The 16485-nt window shown below is 33.3% G+C and overlaps 1 protein-coding gene across 8 annotated transcripts in view; it reads right to left on the reverse strand.

The window, feature by feature from the left end:
* Window positions 1-16485, reverse strand: part of CCDC171 (coiled-coil domain containing 171) — a 353248-nt gene that overhangs the window by 91693 nt on the left and 245070 nt on the right. For all 8 annotated transcript variants that reach the window (XM_073228479.1, XM_073228476.1, XM_073228477.1 and 5 more), the window contains 2 exons: window positions 11400-11545; window positions 9269-9323 (listed from right to left, as the gene is read on the reverse strand). In XM_073228479.1, the coding sequence (XP_073084580.1) occupies window positions 9269-9323; window positions 11400-11545 (201 nt within the window). The remainder of the gene's footprint in view (window positions 1-9268; window positions 9324-11399; window positions 11546-16485) is intronic.

A 16485-nucleotide genomic window follows, 5' to 3' on the forward strand; every position in this document is an offset into this window, starting at 1 on the left:
AGAAAGAGAGAATATTAAAAAAAAAAAAGATATTTAGACAGTTCTCGGACTCTGGACTCTGGTAAGTGCCTGGTGATAGAAGCAGGAATGAAAGCATATCAGCTCAATGGAAATGGCATTCATGAGCTGGATAGCTGTATCTAAATGAATGTTTCCCTCATACACCTTTTCTGTAACTACTCAATTAAGGAGATGCACAGAGTACCAGTACTATTTCTATTAGTAATAATTCTATTAATATTTCCAAAAGCACTTCACACTTTTTAAAGTACTCTCCACGCTCTCCCTTTTTAGTAGTTTTGAGATAAGTAATGAAGACCATCATTTAAACATCCTATCCTCCTCAGTTTCACTGAACATGAGCACACTCTCATTCATTCGTGTTTTCTCCCCCCGATTTCTCCTGTGACCCACACATAGTTATCACACAGAGAGACGAGCCAGCTGTGCAGCAGTTGCCCTTCTGCACTGGTCCCCATCTCATCTGGAATGACCCCAGACCAGGCCAGTCCCAGGCACACACACAGTTCTCGCTGTGCTGCACACCTGCGGAGAGGAGGCCCTGGTACGCTCTCAGCAGAGCAGGCACTGCACTGGTGATGCAGCAAACACACACTCTTCATCTGAAAAGAAGGCAGGGAGAAACTAGCTTCCTTTTGCTGACAGGTTATTTACCTTAACCCACTGCTCTGGAGCAGAGCCAGAACTCTCCAATGACTTCCAACTGCCATCACCAGCACAAAGGGTAAAACTACCGTAACACCCGGTCCGCACATTATAGCTACATCTCAGTTATTGAACTAAAAAACTGATCTCCTGAATCAAATTATAAAACTAGCTACATCCCAATTAAGGATCTGAAAAACTGAATCCTCAGATCAAATTATCAAGCTGGAAAACAGGGTGATTTGATCATGGACACCTTACAGAGGCAGCATGATAAATATGTGATGTAGTTATATACCATAGAATGCACCCTACAAACAGATTATGTGACCTTGAGCTATTTAAAGAAACATAAAACCCATACATGAGAATAATAAAGTATTTATGAATTGTTACAGTTCTCCATGCAGAGATATTTTCTTTCCTGGGGTAAATCATTTTAAAGGATAAAGACAGATGCCAACTGAAATTAGTTATTTAGATGTGTTTAAGCTAAAAACTGTTAAGCACACGGACATGACATTCTGTAGTATCTTATCTTTAGTTTGTCAAGGTTTTTAAATCCCTCTTGAGCTGGAGTACCATTTTTAGCTTGGCTAGGTCAGAATGACACTGAACAATATGAATAATGACACACAAGACAGCTATACGGACAGAGCTGTCATCAGCAAGCCAGCTGTGCTAACACCTGTATGTCCTGCACAGCTGATCTTCAGAGCCAGGATCAAGAAGCTAAAATGGAGAGGAGTTCAAAGATCACAAGTAATATTTAGAGAGTAAGTAATGAGACACTAAAAATTGGAGTTTTTAAAAGAGAAGATCATGTTTCAATTTTTAAAATACTGTGTTTCAGAAATCAAAAACTATTCTATGGTGTTCATGTTCCTTATAAATTCACTGAAAACAAGAAATCAAAGATAACTACATATTATCAATTATTCTGATTATCCATTTTTATATAAGATTATAAATCACCTTCAAAGGTTTGGCTATGCAGTGTCTTCATCTGTCAGATTCTGTCTGACTCTAATCTACTCTAACAATAGAAATAATGATCTTCCTATTTCATAGAAGCTAACTAGTTGTTACCTGTAAATTTAGCATACCTCTCCTTCCCAGACACATTCTTATAACTAATTTAGGCTTCCTCCTCTAGCTTTTGATTAAGCAAAGTAAATACACATGCTATTTTAGCCATCAGATAAACAAAGCAGCTGACAATATCAGCAAGACTTCCATTGGTGTCTAGAAATGATCTTAGCATTTAGAGACTGGGTGATTGTAAAAGTTTTGACTCATTCAACAAACATTCATTAAGTGCCTACTGGGTACCAGGCATTGTGATAGATGCTGAGGATAAAAAAATTAAAGAGACAGAATTCCATCCCTCAAGGACTTCAAACTCTAGTGGCATAATTAATCTCTCAAAATGCATTTTCTGGCCTCCCATTTATCTATAATGTCTTGTTTCTCCTATCAATTGCTATACCACCTTCTTCCCTTGCCAGAGAGTATTATGTTATTCAGTCTCAAACATTTATCTTTAGTCCTGACTTTTCCCCTAAGGTCCAGGCCCACATATCCTGCTGATGACTCCACATTACCTTAAACACAGTATTTCCAAAATAAACTCATCATTGTCTCCCTTCTTCTCCCTACTAAAAAATAAAAATAAAATAGCCTACACTTCTTTTTGTATTTCTAACATCAGATAATCACACTGCCCCATCCAGGGAATCATCCTCCCCTTCCCCTCTCATCTCCAGATGCTATCTTACTAAGTAAGTTTAATATCCTTTCCTCTGACACCACCTGCAACAGTATCCTAGCCCAAACCTTCACCAGCCCTCACCAAGTCTACAGATTCATGGCTCTTAAAACCACCTGCACTACTCACTATCTCCAGTCTGCAAATCTGCCCTCCAGAGCCCAAATTCAATACAGAACTCTGACTACATCACTCCTTAGCTTAAACCCTAGTTTACTCTCACTGCCTCCATAATAAAGATCCAGATTTCTTAGAATGGAAAAGAAAGTTCTTCCATAACTTGGCTTCCACCTGCCTCCTCCAGCCTCATCTCTTGCACTTTCCTTGCACTTACTACTGAACTGAAGATATCAGGCTCTTCGGGCTTCTTTGCATTTGGACATGCTACTCTCTCTGCTAGAATGCCTTTCCCATCTTTCCTCACACTTCAAAGCCCCATCCAGACATCAATTTTCTTCTTAAAAACCTCCAGACAACCCATGGGTTTCCTAAGTATGCCTTGTAGATGAATAGTTCTATCAAATGGATGTAGAACTGCATCTTACGACTGCATATTTACCACGGTATACTGGAATTATATATGTCCCTACTTTGGCGGAAGGACAATGCTATACACATGCTGTGGATTTTTGTTTGTTTGTTTACCCAAAGGCTTGGTATGTAGTTCCTGGCACATAATATACACTCAAAAAGCATTTTTTAGAACTTAATTATTTATAGGAAACATGGTGCTTTATTATGAATTAGTGGTTTTAAATAACTTTGTTATATAAGGAAATCCAAAAAGGTGTCAGCAAAACCTCCTGTGACTTCCTAGTGATTGTTCCAGTGTCATTTCAGTCTGACGATGTTACAGAAACAAGGTCTTCTAGAGTTTTTTGAGGTTTCTGGATTGAGACTTCCAGTTTAATCTTTTAGACATTTTACTGAAAAGGAATCTAACACTTCTCAGCAATTATTCAGAGGGAACTTTAAATGATTATGTATTTAATGTATATGATTATACACAGGAAACACTTCAGTTAATCCTTCCAAATTATAGGACTCAAGCAATCTCTAAAAGTCTCAACAATCCAGCCATTTGCTAATTCAACAATAATAAAAAATGACTACAAAAAAAAAGTTCAGATTCTTCTTTACATTCCAATTTTACCTAAATCTACTTACTTCCCCCAAAGCTACAGTAACCCAAGACATCTCTGTTAAGTACTTGGTTAGCTCCCAAAAAATATTTACTTAACCTTAATTTTCTCATAACTAACCCAAACAATCCACACATTCTCCTACCTATCAATTATTACCCTATCCTTAAAATTATTTTAATACAATTACTTTACCTTCCCTTTTTTCCTCACAAGAAAAATTCTTAGGCATCTTTGGAGATGCTCTCAATTTTTAAAAACATTCAATTCCTGAGAATCTATATTGTCAGTAATACTATAAGCCTACTAGTAACATGATCAGGAAACTAGAAGTATGATTTTAGGGAGAGAGGTCAATAAAAATGGTGGGGTATGCAATCCAAAAGCCAGTCCCTCCACAAAAGCAGTGAATAAACTGACAAAATTTATCAAAATCAACTTTTTCAAAATCAACTTTTTCAGAACTCTAGAAACCTACTGAAAGTTTACAGTAACCAGGCAAAAGCATCATCCAAAAAAAAAACACCTGGATCTTGGTCAAGGAAATCCGTCAAAATGCCAGCAGATCACAAAGTTAACAGAACAGAGGTTTCAGTGGCCACACATGACAAACAATACAGACTTTACAAAATCAGCTCAGAAAAATCACCACACAAACAACAAACACTGGGGAAGGGGGAGAATATGATTTCCAGAGTTTCCATATTGTGTTATTATGAAGTTTGCAAAGAAATAATACAGTATGGCCCATATGCAAGGAAAACAGAAGTTAGGAAGCTGTCCCTCAGAAAGTTTAGACATTGGATTTAACCACATGATGACTTGAAATCAATTATTTAAAATATGCTGAAAGAGTTCAAGTAAACCATGTACAAAGAACCAAAGAAACCATGTAAACAATGTCTTCCCAAAAAGTAGAAAATATAAAGAGATAGAAACTATAAAAAGAAGCCCAACAGAAATTCTGGAGTTGTTGATGCATTCAAAGTGCTGACTAGGCGGGGAAAAAAATGTCAACCAAGAATTCTACATCCAACAAAAATATTCTTCAAAAATGAAGGAGAAATTAACCCATTCTAAAATAAACAAAAGCTGGGAGTGTTCATTATCAGTAGACTTGCTCTATAAGAAATGAGAAAGAAAGTCCTTTAGCCTGAAATGAAAGGACACTGGACAGTAACTCAAATTGACATCAAAGAAAAAAAGAACACCAGTGAAGAAAACTACATAGGAAAATATAAAAGTCAGTGATAATGTACTTTTGATTTGTAACACCTCTTTTTCTTACATGATTTAATAGACAACTACATAAAGCAATAATTATAAACTATGTTGCAGGGCACACAATGTATGAAGATATAATTTGTATAAACATAAGCTTAAAGGAAACAGAGCTATTCAGGAGCAAAGTATTTACAAACTATTGGAACTAAGTTGGTATTAATTCAAACTAGACTATGATGAATTATGTTAAAGGTAACCCCCAAAGCAACCACTAAGAAAGTAACTAAAAATATGTAATAAAACAAAGGAGAAAGGAATTCAATGTTATACTACAAAAGCTTTATCTAACACAAAAAAGGTAGGGACTATCATAGGAATTGAGGAACAATATAAGTAAAATACATATAGAAAAAAAGAAAACTGGCAGAAGTCCTTCCTTATCACTAATTATATTTAAATGTAAACCTCACCAATTAAGTCAGAGATTGGCAGAATGGATTTTTAAAAAATGATTCAACTATATACTGTCTATAAAACACACATCTTTGATACAAAGACACAGATTGGTTGAAAGTTAAAAGTAAAAGATAGAAAAAAGTATTCCACATAAACAGTAACCAAAAGGGAACTGGAGTAGTTATACTACTCCCATGCAAAACAGACAAAAGATAAAGAAAGACATTTTATAATGACAAAAGGGTCAATCCACCAAGAAAACATAACAGTTCTCAGATATATATATATATATATATACACCTAACAAAAGAATCCCAAAATACATGAAGCAAAAACTGATAAAACTGAAGGGAGAAATATTTCAACAGTAGTGGAAACCTCAAAATCTCATTTCATTAAGGAATGGAACTATATAAAAGATAACCAAGGAACTAGAAGACTTGAACAACACTGTAAACTAACTAGACACAATAGAAATTTAAGACTATTTTACATAATATACATTCTTTTTAACTGCACATGTAAAATTCACCAAGACAGAAAGACCATATTCTGGCCCACACAACAAACTTTAATAAATTTAAAAAATTTGAGAACAAAGTATCTATTCATACCATACAGATTTACATTACAATTCAATAGTAAAAAGGTATCTAGAAAATGCCCCAAAATTTTTGCAATTAAATAATGAATAGTTAAAAGAAGAAATCTCAAGGAAATGAGTTACTCTGCCTTCTTCAGAAATGGATAAGCTGATCTTAAAATTCACATGGAATTACAAAGGACCCTGAAAAGCCACAACAATCTTGAAAAATGAACAGAATTCAAGGATTCACATTTGTTGATATCAAAATTTACTACAAAGCTACAGTGACCAAAACAGGGTGGTTACTCTAAGGCTAGACATGTAGATCAGTGGAATAGAACTGAGAGTCTGGAAATAAACCCATACATCTATAGTCAACTGATTTTCAACAATAGTACCAAGATAATGGAATTCAGGGGGCACAGGGATAACTGAAAAGCCATGAAGTTGGATCTTTGCATCTCACCATATAAAAAATTAACTCAATATGGCCCAAAGATGAAATATAAAAATGAACGCTATAAAACTTTTTTAAGAACACATAGGGGGAAACTTTCATACCTTGGATTTGGCAACATATTTTTATATATGAGACCAAACACACAAGCAACAACAAAAAAAAAACAAATGGACTTCATCAAAATTAAAAACTTCTGTTCATCAAAGGACACTATTAAATAAAGTAAAAGTCAATCCACACAATGTGATAAAGGGGTCTTGAAGTGACTGCAAAATGGCTACTAAATTTCTTTTTAGGGTGTTAAAAATATTCTGGAATTAGTTATGTTTTTTCCAAAATACAAACAGCAGTTGAGAATTCAACTAGAGAAATGTGTCCATGAAAAGTACACCTCATGGAAAGTTGTGAGGATTTTGTTTTCTCTTGTTCTTATTTTTCTTAACCTCAAAATACCTGATAGCCCAAAAATGTTTCTTAATAAAAGTTAACTTCTGGCATACATTAAAAATGGCCATAAATAAAAAACATATATATCCAAAAGCAATTCAAATAAAACTAATGTATCTTTGAAAACTAGTACATGCTTTAAACAAAAATGGCTGGTCTTCCTTTTTAAATACTAGCATCAGTCCCAAATAGGATTTAAAAAGGAACATCCAGTCAACTACTTTTGAAAAGATGAATGTAATGTGTCAATTTTAAAAATTTTTTTAAATTAACAAATATCAACAAAATGTAATTGCTTTTCCTAAAAACAAATATACTCAGTTTAAGTTCTCCAAAGCATAAGAAAAGAAATAATGTCTACATAAACAAGTTCTTTCTATTATTGTGTCAGAAGTTAGTATTAACATCTGATTCAGCAGGTAAAAATAAGTTTTATTCCAGAATAACTAGTGCATACCCTGAAAACACACATGCTTGAGAAATATAAATAGTTACATATTTGGCTATATACAGAAAATGGTGCTAATCTGGGTGTGACCATAGCTATTTTTACTGTAGCATGAAAGAAACTAGAACCTCCCTCTATACTACTCTGAGTTCCTCCAAGACAGTGAAATGCCACTCAACAGACCAAGGTTTCCAGAAAAATAAGCCTGTGACCTGTGACCTGTGCCATGAAAACCAGTGAGCTGCAGCTTGCTGAGAGCTTCAGAGGGACCCTCAGGCCACTTCCTGATTACCCACTGCTTCTCACCCAAACTTTGTAGAAAAGAGAATTAGCCCAATAATCATAAGCAATTAGCTATTCCTACATGTCCTTCAAGCTTGAAAAGTAATTTTAAAACCAGTATATAAACAGAAATTTCCAAAGCATTAATCAAAATAATTAACTCTTAAATCTGAAAGGGGAAAAAGAGAAGCCATAAAGCAAAAGTAAATCTACAGTGGCTTTAGGCCAATTCTTCAGACATCCTTCCACATGACAAAAAAATCAAAAGATGAATTGCGACTGAAGAACTGCATGATTATAATTGTTCTGTTGCAATCAGTTTTATTATACTTAAATTTATATTTTGCCATTCTCATAACGAAAGGATAAGGTACATTTACATTTTATATTGATGATGGTTTTTCTCTGATGTTAAAGTCTATTCCCCAAGACAGCTGCAATCCAACATTTCTTTATCTTCCTTCTAGATGGGAAGATGTACAAACAACTGGATTTCAAAGGCAACACTAACTGTATAAAAAGGTATGCCATATATCTGACATAATTGATTTTCCATACCCAAAGTCTCACCAAATAAAAAAGAACCTCAATGAAAGTGTCTCTTTTCTTACCAATCTAAACTTCAGATTTCTAGTATGTATGTATTTGATGTGACTGTATCTAAACTATACTGACTGGCTAAACTTCTTTAAACACTGAGAAATCAGTTTCAAACAAAATTACTTTAAAAATGGCACTCAGAATAGTAGTCTTTTTTCAAAATACTTTTGGTGATATGAAATAATGCTAGTAACTTTAAATATCTAAAAGAATACATAGGCCAAGAGCTTCTAAAATGTTAAAATCTATTAAATATTAGTTTGCTAATGTTTAATATCTCCTTAAAAGGATTCATTTTTTTAGTACTTTAAGTGATTAATAAATTATAAATAAAAAAAATTTTATTCACAAAATTATTCTAAATATGATTAATCATAATTTCATATATCTTAAAAGTATAGGGATTTGTATTTTCAAAAAATTATCTATTAGACAATAACAGAAACAAGTAACATTTCTCTACTTTAATAGTGAAATAACAAAAACATCTTTGAATCCAGAGTGCTAACAAAATACATAGTTGGTTAATATATTAAGTTTTTAGTAATACCATCATGTCATTATGCTGCTCATCACTATAGATTAAAAGTCAATTCATCATACAGAAGTAATCAAATTTAAAAATAGTAGACTATTATTAAATATATTTAATTCCTACTTCAAAAACATATTCTTTTAATAAGGTAAATGATAACTTGAAAATATTACTGACTAGTTAAGGTTTATGAGTACTGCTAAATACATTCTCTCTTTCACTCACTCTCTCTCTTTCTATATATATATATATATATATATATACATATACACATATACACACATACATAGGATGGCAGGCTTAAGAGTGGTAAGAGGTTAGACAGTGAGGTCAAACATTTTATCATTTTAAGACATGTACGTATTTTAGTGACCTCCGGTTCAGTCAGCAAAGACCACAAATAACCATACAGTGCAATTATGCCAGTTTGGGGAAACCACTTTTCTCATAATTTTATCAAGTCCATAAAGTGAATTCTGAAAAATCTTATGTAATATAGCATTATATAATATAAATTTTCAGTCATTTCTCTTTTGATGTACTTTTAAAAAAAGCCACAAAATGAATTAAAGTACTTTGCAGTTAATAAAACTAATGGCTAAGAGAACAGGGTCATAAATACAAGTTGAACAATATTGAAGAAAATTAGGGTACCTTATGAAGCATATTTTCTACTGTTCTCATATGATTAGCAACACATTCTTTGTCTCTAGAGAAAAAATAAATATTAGGTATTAGTAAAACCCAAGCCTTATGACAACTGTTATACATTTCAGTATAAGTCACTATTATTGAAAATAAGGATTATCATTATACTTCTAAAAGTGTATTATTCAATCATATTCACTGGTATATTTTCCACAATTAACTTTTTTTTTTAGGAGAGGAAGGCAGAGGCTTTTATTTAAAGATAAAGCGAGAGGACAGAGCTTCTGGCTTATGCCAGGAGGGGACAAAAGGGCCCCCACAATTAACTCTTATCTTCAGTTATATTGTCTACCATACATGAGGGGGAAAAAATCTTCAGGATATCTTCAAAGATTTAAAAAAAGTGAAAAAATAAGGAAAAAAACATGACTACACTATTGATTTAAAATTTACTGAAAAGGCTATAACTTTTACCCTTTTGGTTTCGAATGAAAAAGACTTTCAAAAACTTACTGACAGAGATATATTATAAATGGCTATACTATGCAAAGTAACATTTTGCTTGCTACATAGGCTTTTTGTGCTGTAACAAATACACAAAAACCCCTCTATGACCTTGATTAGAAATATGCAAAGCTACCAGTTTCTTCTATCAGACCTGTGTATAGAATTTGGTCTTAATAATGAAATTGAAAATTTGGGTGAAAATGCTGAGGACAAAAATTTAATGGTAATTACAAATAAAAACTATAAATAACATATTAACTTTCCAAATTTCAAATAAACTTTCTTATGTGCCTGTGGTCACAGATAATAAACATGACAAATTCCCAAATTAGCAGCAATGTTTTGAAGACACAATATGAATCCAGAGGTTTTATAATCTTTTCATTTATCTTAGAATTTTCAGAGCTGTAAGGTGCACTACTGATTACATAGGCTAAGAAGTCCACTTGACATGAGGGGACTGAGACTGAACAATGATAACAAAAAGTTGATTTAGTCAAATTATTGGAAAATAACAATCACATATGCCTAATATGATAGTGCAATGTTATGAGCTTTACAATTTCAAAAAAACTATTGGTGGGTATTCAAACATGTCAATATTTTGACCTTATATAAATTCATTTTTTCATTATGTGTAAGCAATTTCCTAAGCCCACCAACAAACCTGTAGATGGCCTAAGATTGCAGGTTCCCCATTCTGTAATTTAGTTTATAGACTATATTCATATTTCGTGATATCTCATACTTAACAAGAGAATTTGTCTCAAAGAAGTTTTAAATTAATATATGTATATTTACAAGTACAGGAATCCAGAATTCCAAATTTAGAAAACACTGATTCTATAAAATTAGATTTCTTTAATCCATAAAATAGATTTTCTTTAAGCCATGTTGTCGTACAAAGGACTGTCAAAGTATTCCATGAAATTTGATGTGGGGAACAAATAAAAATACCCAAGAGAACTGGTCAATTTGAACTTCACAGTGTATGTCAACTTGATTACCTGGTAAAAGGAGAAACACTCCCATCACATTTACACTCTGAAACCTGTATGTTGTTTCTGTCCACTCTGAAGACATATATTTTTTTATACTAAACATATTGGAATATACAGCTATAAAAGTAAATGAATTTTCCCTGATCAGTATGTTTTAATTACACTTAAAAAGATGCTGTGACAGACGTGTTGACTGTATACTAACATCTCTTTATGTAACTATTACTTGCAATATCAGTATATCATAATATAATGGGGGGATACTGGGGCAGAAGGGATAAGGAGTGAGTGATAGGAGAAACTGTGCAAAACTTTTAATTAAAGAATCTTGGTATTTCAGGTTAATGAAAACATGATTTCAAACATGCAACACTACAACAGAGCCCAGAAACACATTAGAGGTTGTATAGAAACTTAATACTTTTCTGAGTTTTCTCAATAAAATAACACAGTTAGTATGTTGACTTAAGAGTTTTTCTTTTTTGAGGATATATCAGAGAATTTCAAAGAAAGACAGCTGTACTTTTGTTTTCTAACACTGTATTATCCAGGGCTAAAACCCGGAGCATGAAAGTAAGAATTGATCTTTTCTCTGTTTTAAGTGATCTCCCCAAGGCCCAAATGCTCACTTGGCTGCCATGCGGAGGGCACTCTCTGCATCATGGATGTTCTCCTCCAGTCGACGCTTGTCCTGCTCCAGCTGGGTAAGATGTCTATTGAGCTGACGCAGAGATTGATCTTTTCTTCTCAGCTCCATCTTTGCCTCGGAGAGACTCTGCAAGCAGACAGAAAACAGAGTTACTTGTCAGCCCTGATAATTAACTTCAATTTATGCCATAGGCTATTAAACAAAGAAGGATACAGACTGACTGAGAAGTAGACTTGGGTCATTACACAGCAAGGTTTAACAAATTTTCTGCAAAAATTTTACATACTTACTAATTAGAAATGATAGAACCGATAAGATTTTGAAAAATGTTTAGCTACAAAATACAACTCTATTTTATATTTCTAAATACTGCAAGACAACTACATTCTATTCTTACTAAAAAAAACCTGATTATAAAAACCTCAAGTTGCATTTTATTTTAATGATGAAAAAACAGAGATTTTAGGGGAAATAACACATGAAATATAAAGTTTATTTAAAATAAGAACTACCATGTGCCCAAACTGTGTCTGTAATTGAGAGGAAGGTGGATTAGGATACCTACAAAAGAATGGGGAACCAAAGATGTAAAAGTACCACTACTTTATTTATAAATATGCAATAGTCAAGTTGCTATAGACATCTCAGTGAACGAACAAACAGGATTCCAAAATAAAATTCACTTGCTTCCCATTAAATAACTCTCATGTCAAGGATAGCAACACAAATGTGATCAACATGTTTCATTTAACAGAGGAAGTTACAAATGATACTGGCATTCAGAATTACTTATGCTCCATACATATTTTCCTAGTCACACAAGTATAAAATCTGTTGATTGATATTTACTATTTGTTTTAATTTGAAATACTCCCTCAGCAAAAAATTTCAAGATGCAAGTGTGCAACCTAATCTTGGAATTTTAAGGCTAAAGTCCTTAGAATCAGAACCTCACAATTTAAGAGTATTTTCTAGACCTAACTTATCATTCTAGGGTATAAAGCAGTATGGGAATCAGAGGGTCCCTTAGCACTAAAAATCTACTGATTTCTTTTGCCTATAAAATTTCTAGAATATGAACTTATCAAACAGTACTTCAATCATATCTGCTGAACAGTAAGATAAATCATATGTATGATTACATACACATAATATTTTTTCTTTTAGCTCAGAGTTTAGCCACAAACTAATGTCCACAACTATGCTTCAAATATCCAGTAATGACTAACCAAAATGCTATAATTTCATTTTTAAAACTCTTCCAACAATATTCTTTCCATGCATTCACAATAGGTAGTATAGAAAATCTCTACATGAAGCTAAAACAATTAATTCACTTTAAACACTAGTAAACTGAAAGCAGTGATCAAATTAGGTATTTAAAAATTTTTAAATTCAGTATTTCACTTTTCAAACAATCAAGTATCTTTCAAGACAAATACAAGACAAAAAACTAAAAGTAAGCAAACTAAAAATATGACAAAAACTTTAAATTTTTTTAAATTAAAAAAATAGATATTATATTTTATTTTGTATCTTTAGTATTAACAGATCTTCAAGAACACACCACTATGGAAATAGTCACTGATTCAAACCAACTTTTAAAAGACAACAAAGAACAGACTTTAAAAGCCATGCTAAACCTTATTTTGTGCCAATGTTAAGATATTTAGAGGCACTGAGGCATCATGAGATTTGTTTATTTAAAAAAAAAACCAATTTGAGTCCTTTTAAGTCAGTATTTCTGACATCTTTCAGGTAATAAAAAATGCCATTTTTCAGAGATGAAGATAAAACTAACGATCCACCACCAGCTACACACACATAAAGCTTGAAATCTTTTTCCAACAGAAATAATGGATTTGTGTAAATCTATTCAAATTCTCTTGCCCAGTAACTCTTATGACTAGAGGTGTATATTTCTGAGGGCTATTCAGGATATTGTCTCTAGCCTTGTCCACACTGAAGCTCACTGGTCCAATCTGAGAGAAACCCAAGACCTCGGAATTATTATAAAACTACATTTGACTTTTCAGCCAATCCCATGACATCCTTTCAAAGAAGATAATAACTCATAGAATTAGAATTTCTACTATACATCTAAATCTCCTTGCTTCCTTTGGTTTTCATTTTCACCTCTCAGGAGCAATGGCAAGAAGCCACCCAACTCCTAAAACTTGCACTATTTCAGAGGCATAGCTGAATAGTTTACTCTAAAACTGAAATTACAGAAAATTAACAAAAAGCAGTAAAATAAAGTGATATAGATCACACTTCCTTAGTGTGAAAATGAAAAGATAACATCATTTTTAGAAAAAAGAATTTTCATAATTATTTAACTTACACACAGTATTCTCATTGTAAAGAGTTGAGGGACATCACAATGGAGTCTCTACACATCAATGGATCCTAAGATTCACGGAATTGTGTGCAAAACACCAAGACATAACAATGATTCAATAATGTCTTTTCCCTAATACTCACCTTTTTAGTTTCTGATGACAAAAGTAGACTCTTTAAAAATCCTAACACTGAATTTTAAAGAAAGAAATATGTATTTAATATACATATATATAGTAACACATATATATCTACATCATATGTAATATATATGAAAATTTTTAAGTTTAACTTTTCTTTTTCCTGTTCAGATTTATCTAATTAAAACCCATGATAAACTTTATGGACTCTAATATTTCCAACCAAACGACTGAAACCAAGAGGGTGTGCCTCCAGGCAGCAAGGCAACAATGATAAGCAGCAGGTTAGCCACTAATTTCTCAACCAGGGTAGATTGTGAAAGTGTGATGTTCTGATATCCAAGAAACTGTTCAGGAGAGAATAGGATAAATCAAGTTTAATAACTCTGCTCCTAATTGTTCCCCCAATGCTCAACTCTAATTACTTGGAGAACTCTCCTGACTGTCACCTGATATTAAGTTGTTGGAGGCTGAGCCTGGAACAGCGAGATAATCAATAAACATTTAGTGGGGAGAAGAATGAAGATCCTGTTAAGCAGTGGGAACTTGCAGCACCCAAAGCCCTTCTGCTCATGAGAAAACCTATGGGACAGCCATCGTGATTGCAAAGCAATAATCCAAAGCACTGTTTTCAGGCCTTGAGGCCTTTAGGCAACAGTACGTTTGAGGAAAAAAGGTTAACACGGTCACCCTAATTACAGCCCACTTTCACATACTTCATATATAAGCGAAGACAAGCCAATTAGGTAGAAAGGAAGATAAGGGAAGTTTTATTTGTATACTAATTAAACCCCTGATGAAATTAAAGGAAAAACATACAGCTCTGTAATTGTGTCTGAGAAAGGTCACTTCAGGTTCAGTTATCAGAACAGCACAGCCTTGAGATATTTCACTTAATCCACAATACAGCCCTCATTTTGTACTCAGGTCTTAATATTTACAAAAAAAAAAAAACAACTCAAAGCCTGATACTGCATTTATCTTTAAACTGTGTTATGAACAATTTTAGCTGTTAGAAAGTTAATGCTAAATATGATAACAAGTTTTTTTTAATTCCACCTACAAAAGAACCAGTGCCATATTATTTATCAACGATTTCAACTTTTCACTTGAAATCCATGTTTTAAAGCAAATTTTTAAAACAAAATCCCAAACTGACTGTTTTTCAAAAGCTATTCTGCAATATATGTATTGTATTCTTTTTTAGGTAATGATGTTATTGCTCACCTTCATGTACATCTCTCATAGTCTGGGGGGAAAAGCCAATGCTTTCACTAAACAAGTCTTATAAGAAGATATTTTAAATCTCACTGTTTTCCTAAGATGGCCATGAAAAGCTATTTACTACTAATAAAAGCTGGTGGGAAAAATATGGATACCAAGGAAGCAGTTAAGTACAGGGAAAGTTTAGGGATAGACTACATAGCAGATGTGACTATTAAAAGATGCACACATTTTTTAAATGTTTTTTTCCTTATCTATAATTCCTGAGATTTCTATAACAAACATGTATTACTATTGAATAGAAATACAAATTATTTTTTAAGTCAAACATAATTTCTTATTTCTAAAGCTTTGAATGTTATGGCTAACAAATTTTTTGTAATGAATTGTGAGTATAATTGAAATCCTGTTAGTTTGTAAATATGAAAACACTATACCGTGGAAATTGTTTTAAGTACCAGTTTACTGAGATAGAATTTACATGCCATTTGTGAAAAGAAACATCTTAAATGGAGTCAAGAATGGCCTAAAGTGGAGCTGGGAGGCTACTGCAGAGATTGGCTGTGTGCACAGGTCTATGTAGACAGAAGAATGAATTTCTGGACTGTGCTACCCACAAGAGCCTACATCCTACCGCAGTTCTCAGAATGAGGCTTATTTTGCTGAACTCCAGTCTAGCAACTAACATAATAATCCATCCTGTATGAACCAATATCAGCTATTTTTTTAATAGCAATCATAATTCTTTCAAAACAACTTATGTAAGCCTGCAATTTCTGCCTTTAAAACTGTCTTTTTCCTCCCCCTTTGAGCACATTTCAGGTTCCTTCTGAATGTGTGTCTCTCAGATTTGAATTCCTAAAGACCTCAAAATTTTGGTTTGCTTTGCAGTCCCAGTTCTTTATTGTTTGCATTACATGGTGTCAGAAGTGGGATTCAAAGCCACTGCCTCCAACCCCAGCACTACCATGGATTCAAATAAGGTACCTATAAGAGTCCACTGTGCTCTGTTGTCTCCTACATGCCTTTGCATTATAATGGTTAAGTCCTCTTGGACTGAACCTCTCACTGTGCTTGACATTCAGGTTCATTTGGATGTTCTCTGTTACCAGCTTTTGTCTAAGGGACTAAATATTTCTATCTGATGAGTAATTACTCCTTTGCCCTTTTGTCTAAAGTATTCTTCTTTGTAAAATGGGGGTTCATACTCTAGGGAACAATTGCTGAGCAACCATCTTCTGAAACTCCTGATAGATTTATGTAAAAAAATTATGAGCCCTAGTCCTGCAAATTTCTTTTGCACTAGACTGATGATTTACAGCTAAATTAGCCAGCCTGGGTTCCTTTGAGATTCCTGAACTG

Source organism: Manis javanica, chromosome 2 (assembly GCF_040802235.1).
Source record: "Manis javanica isolate MJ-LG chromosome 2, MJ_LKY, whole genome shotgun sequence".
Taxonomy (NCBI): Eukaryota; Metazoa; Chordata; class Mammalia; order Pholidota; family Manidae; genus Manis; species Manis javanica.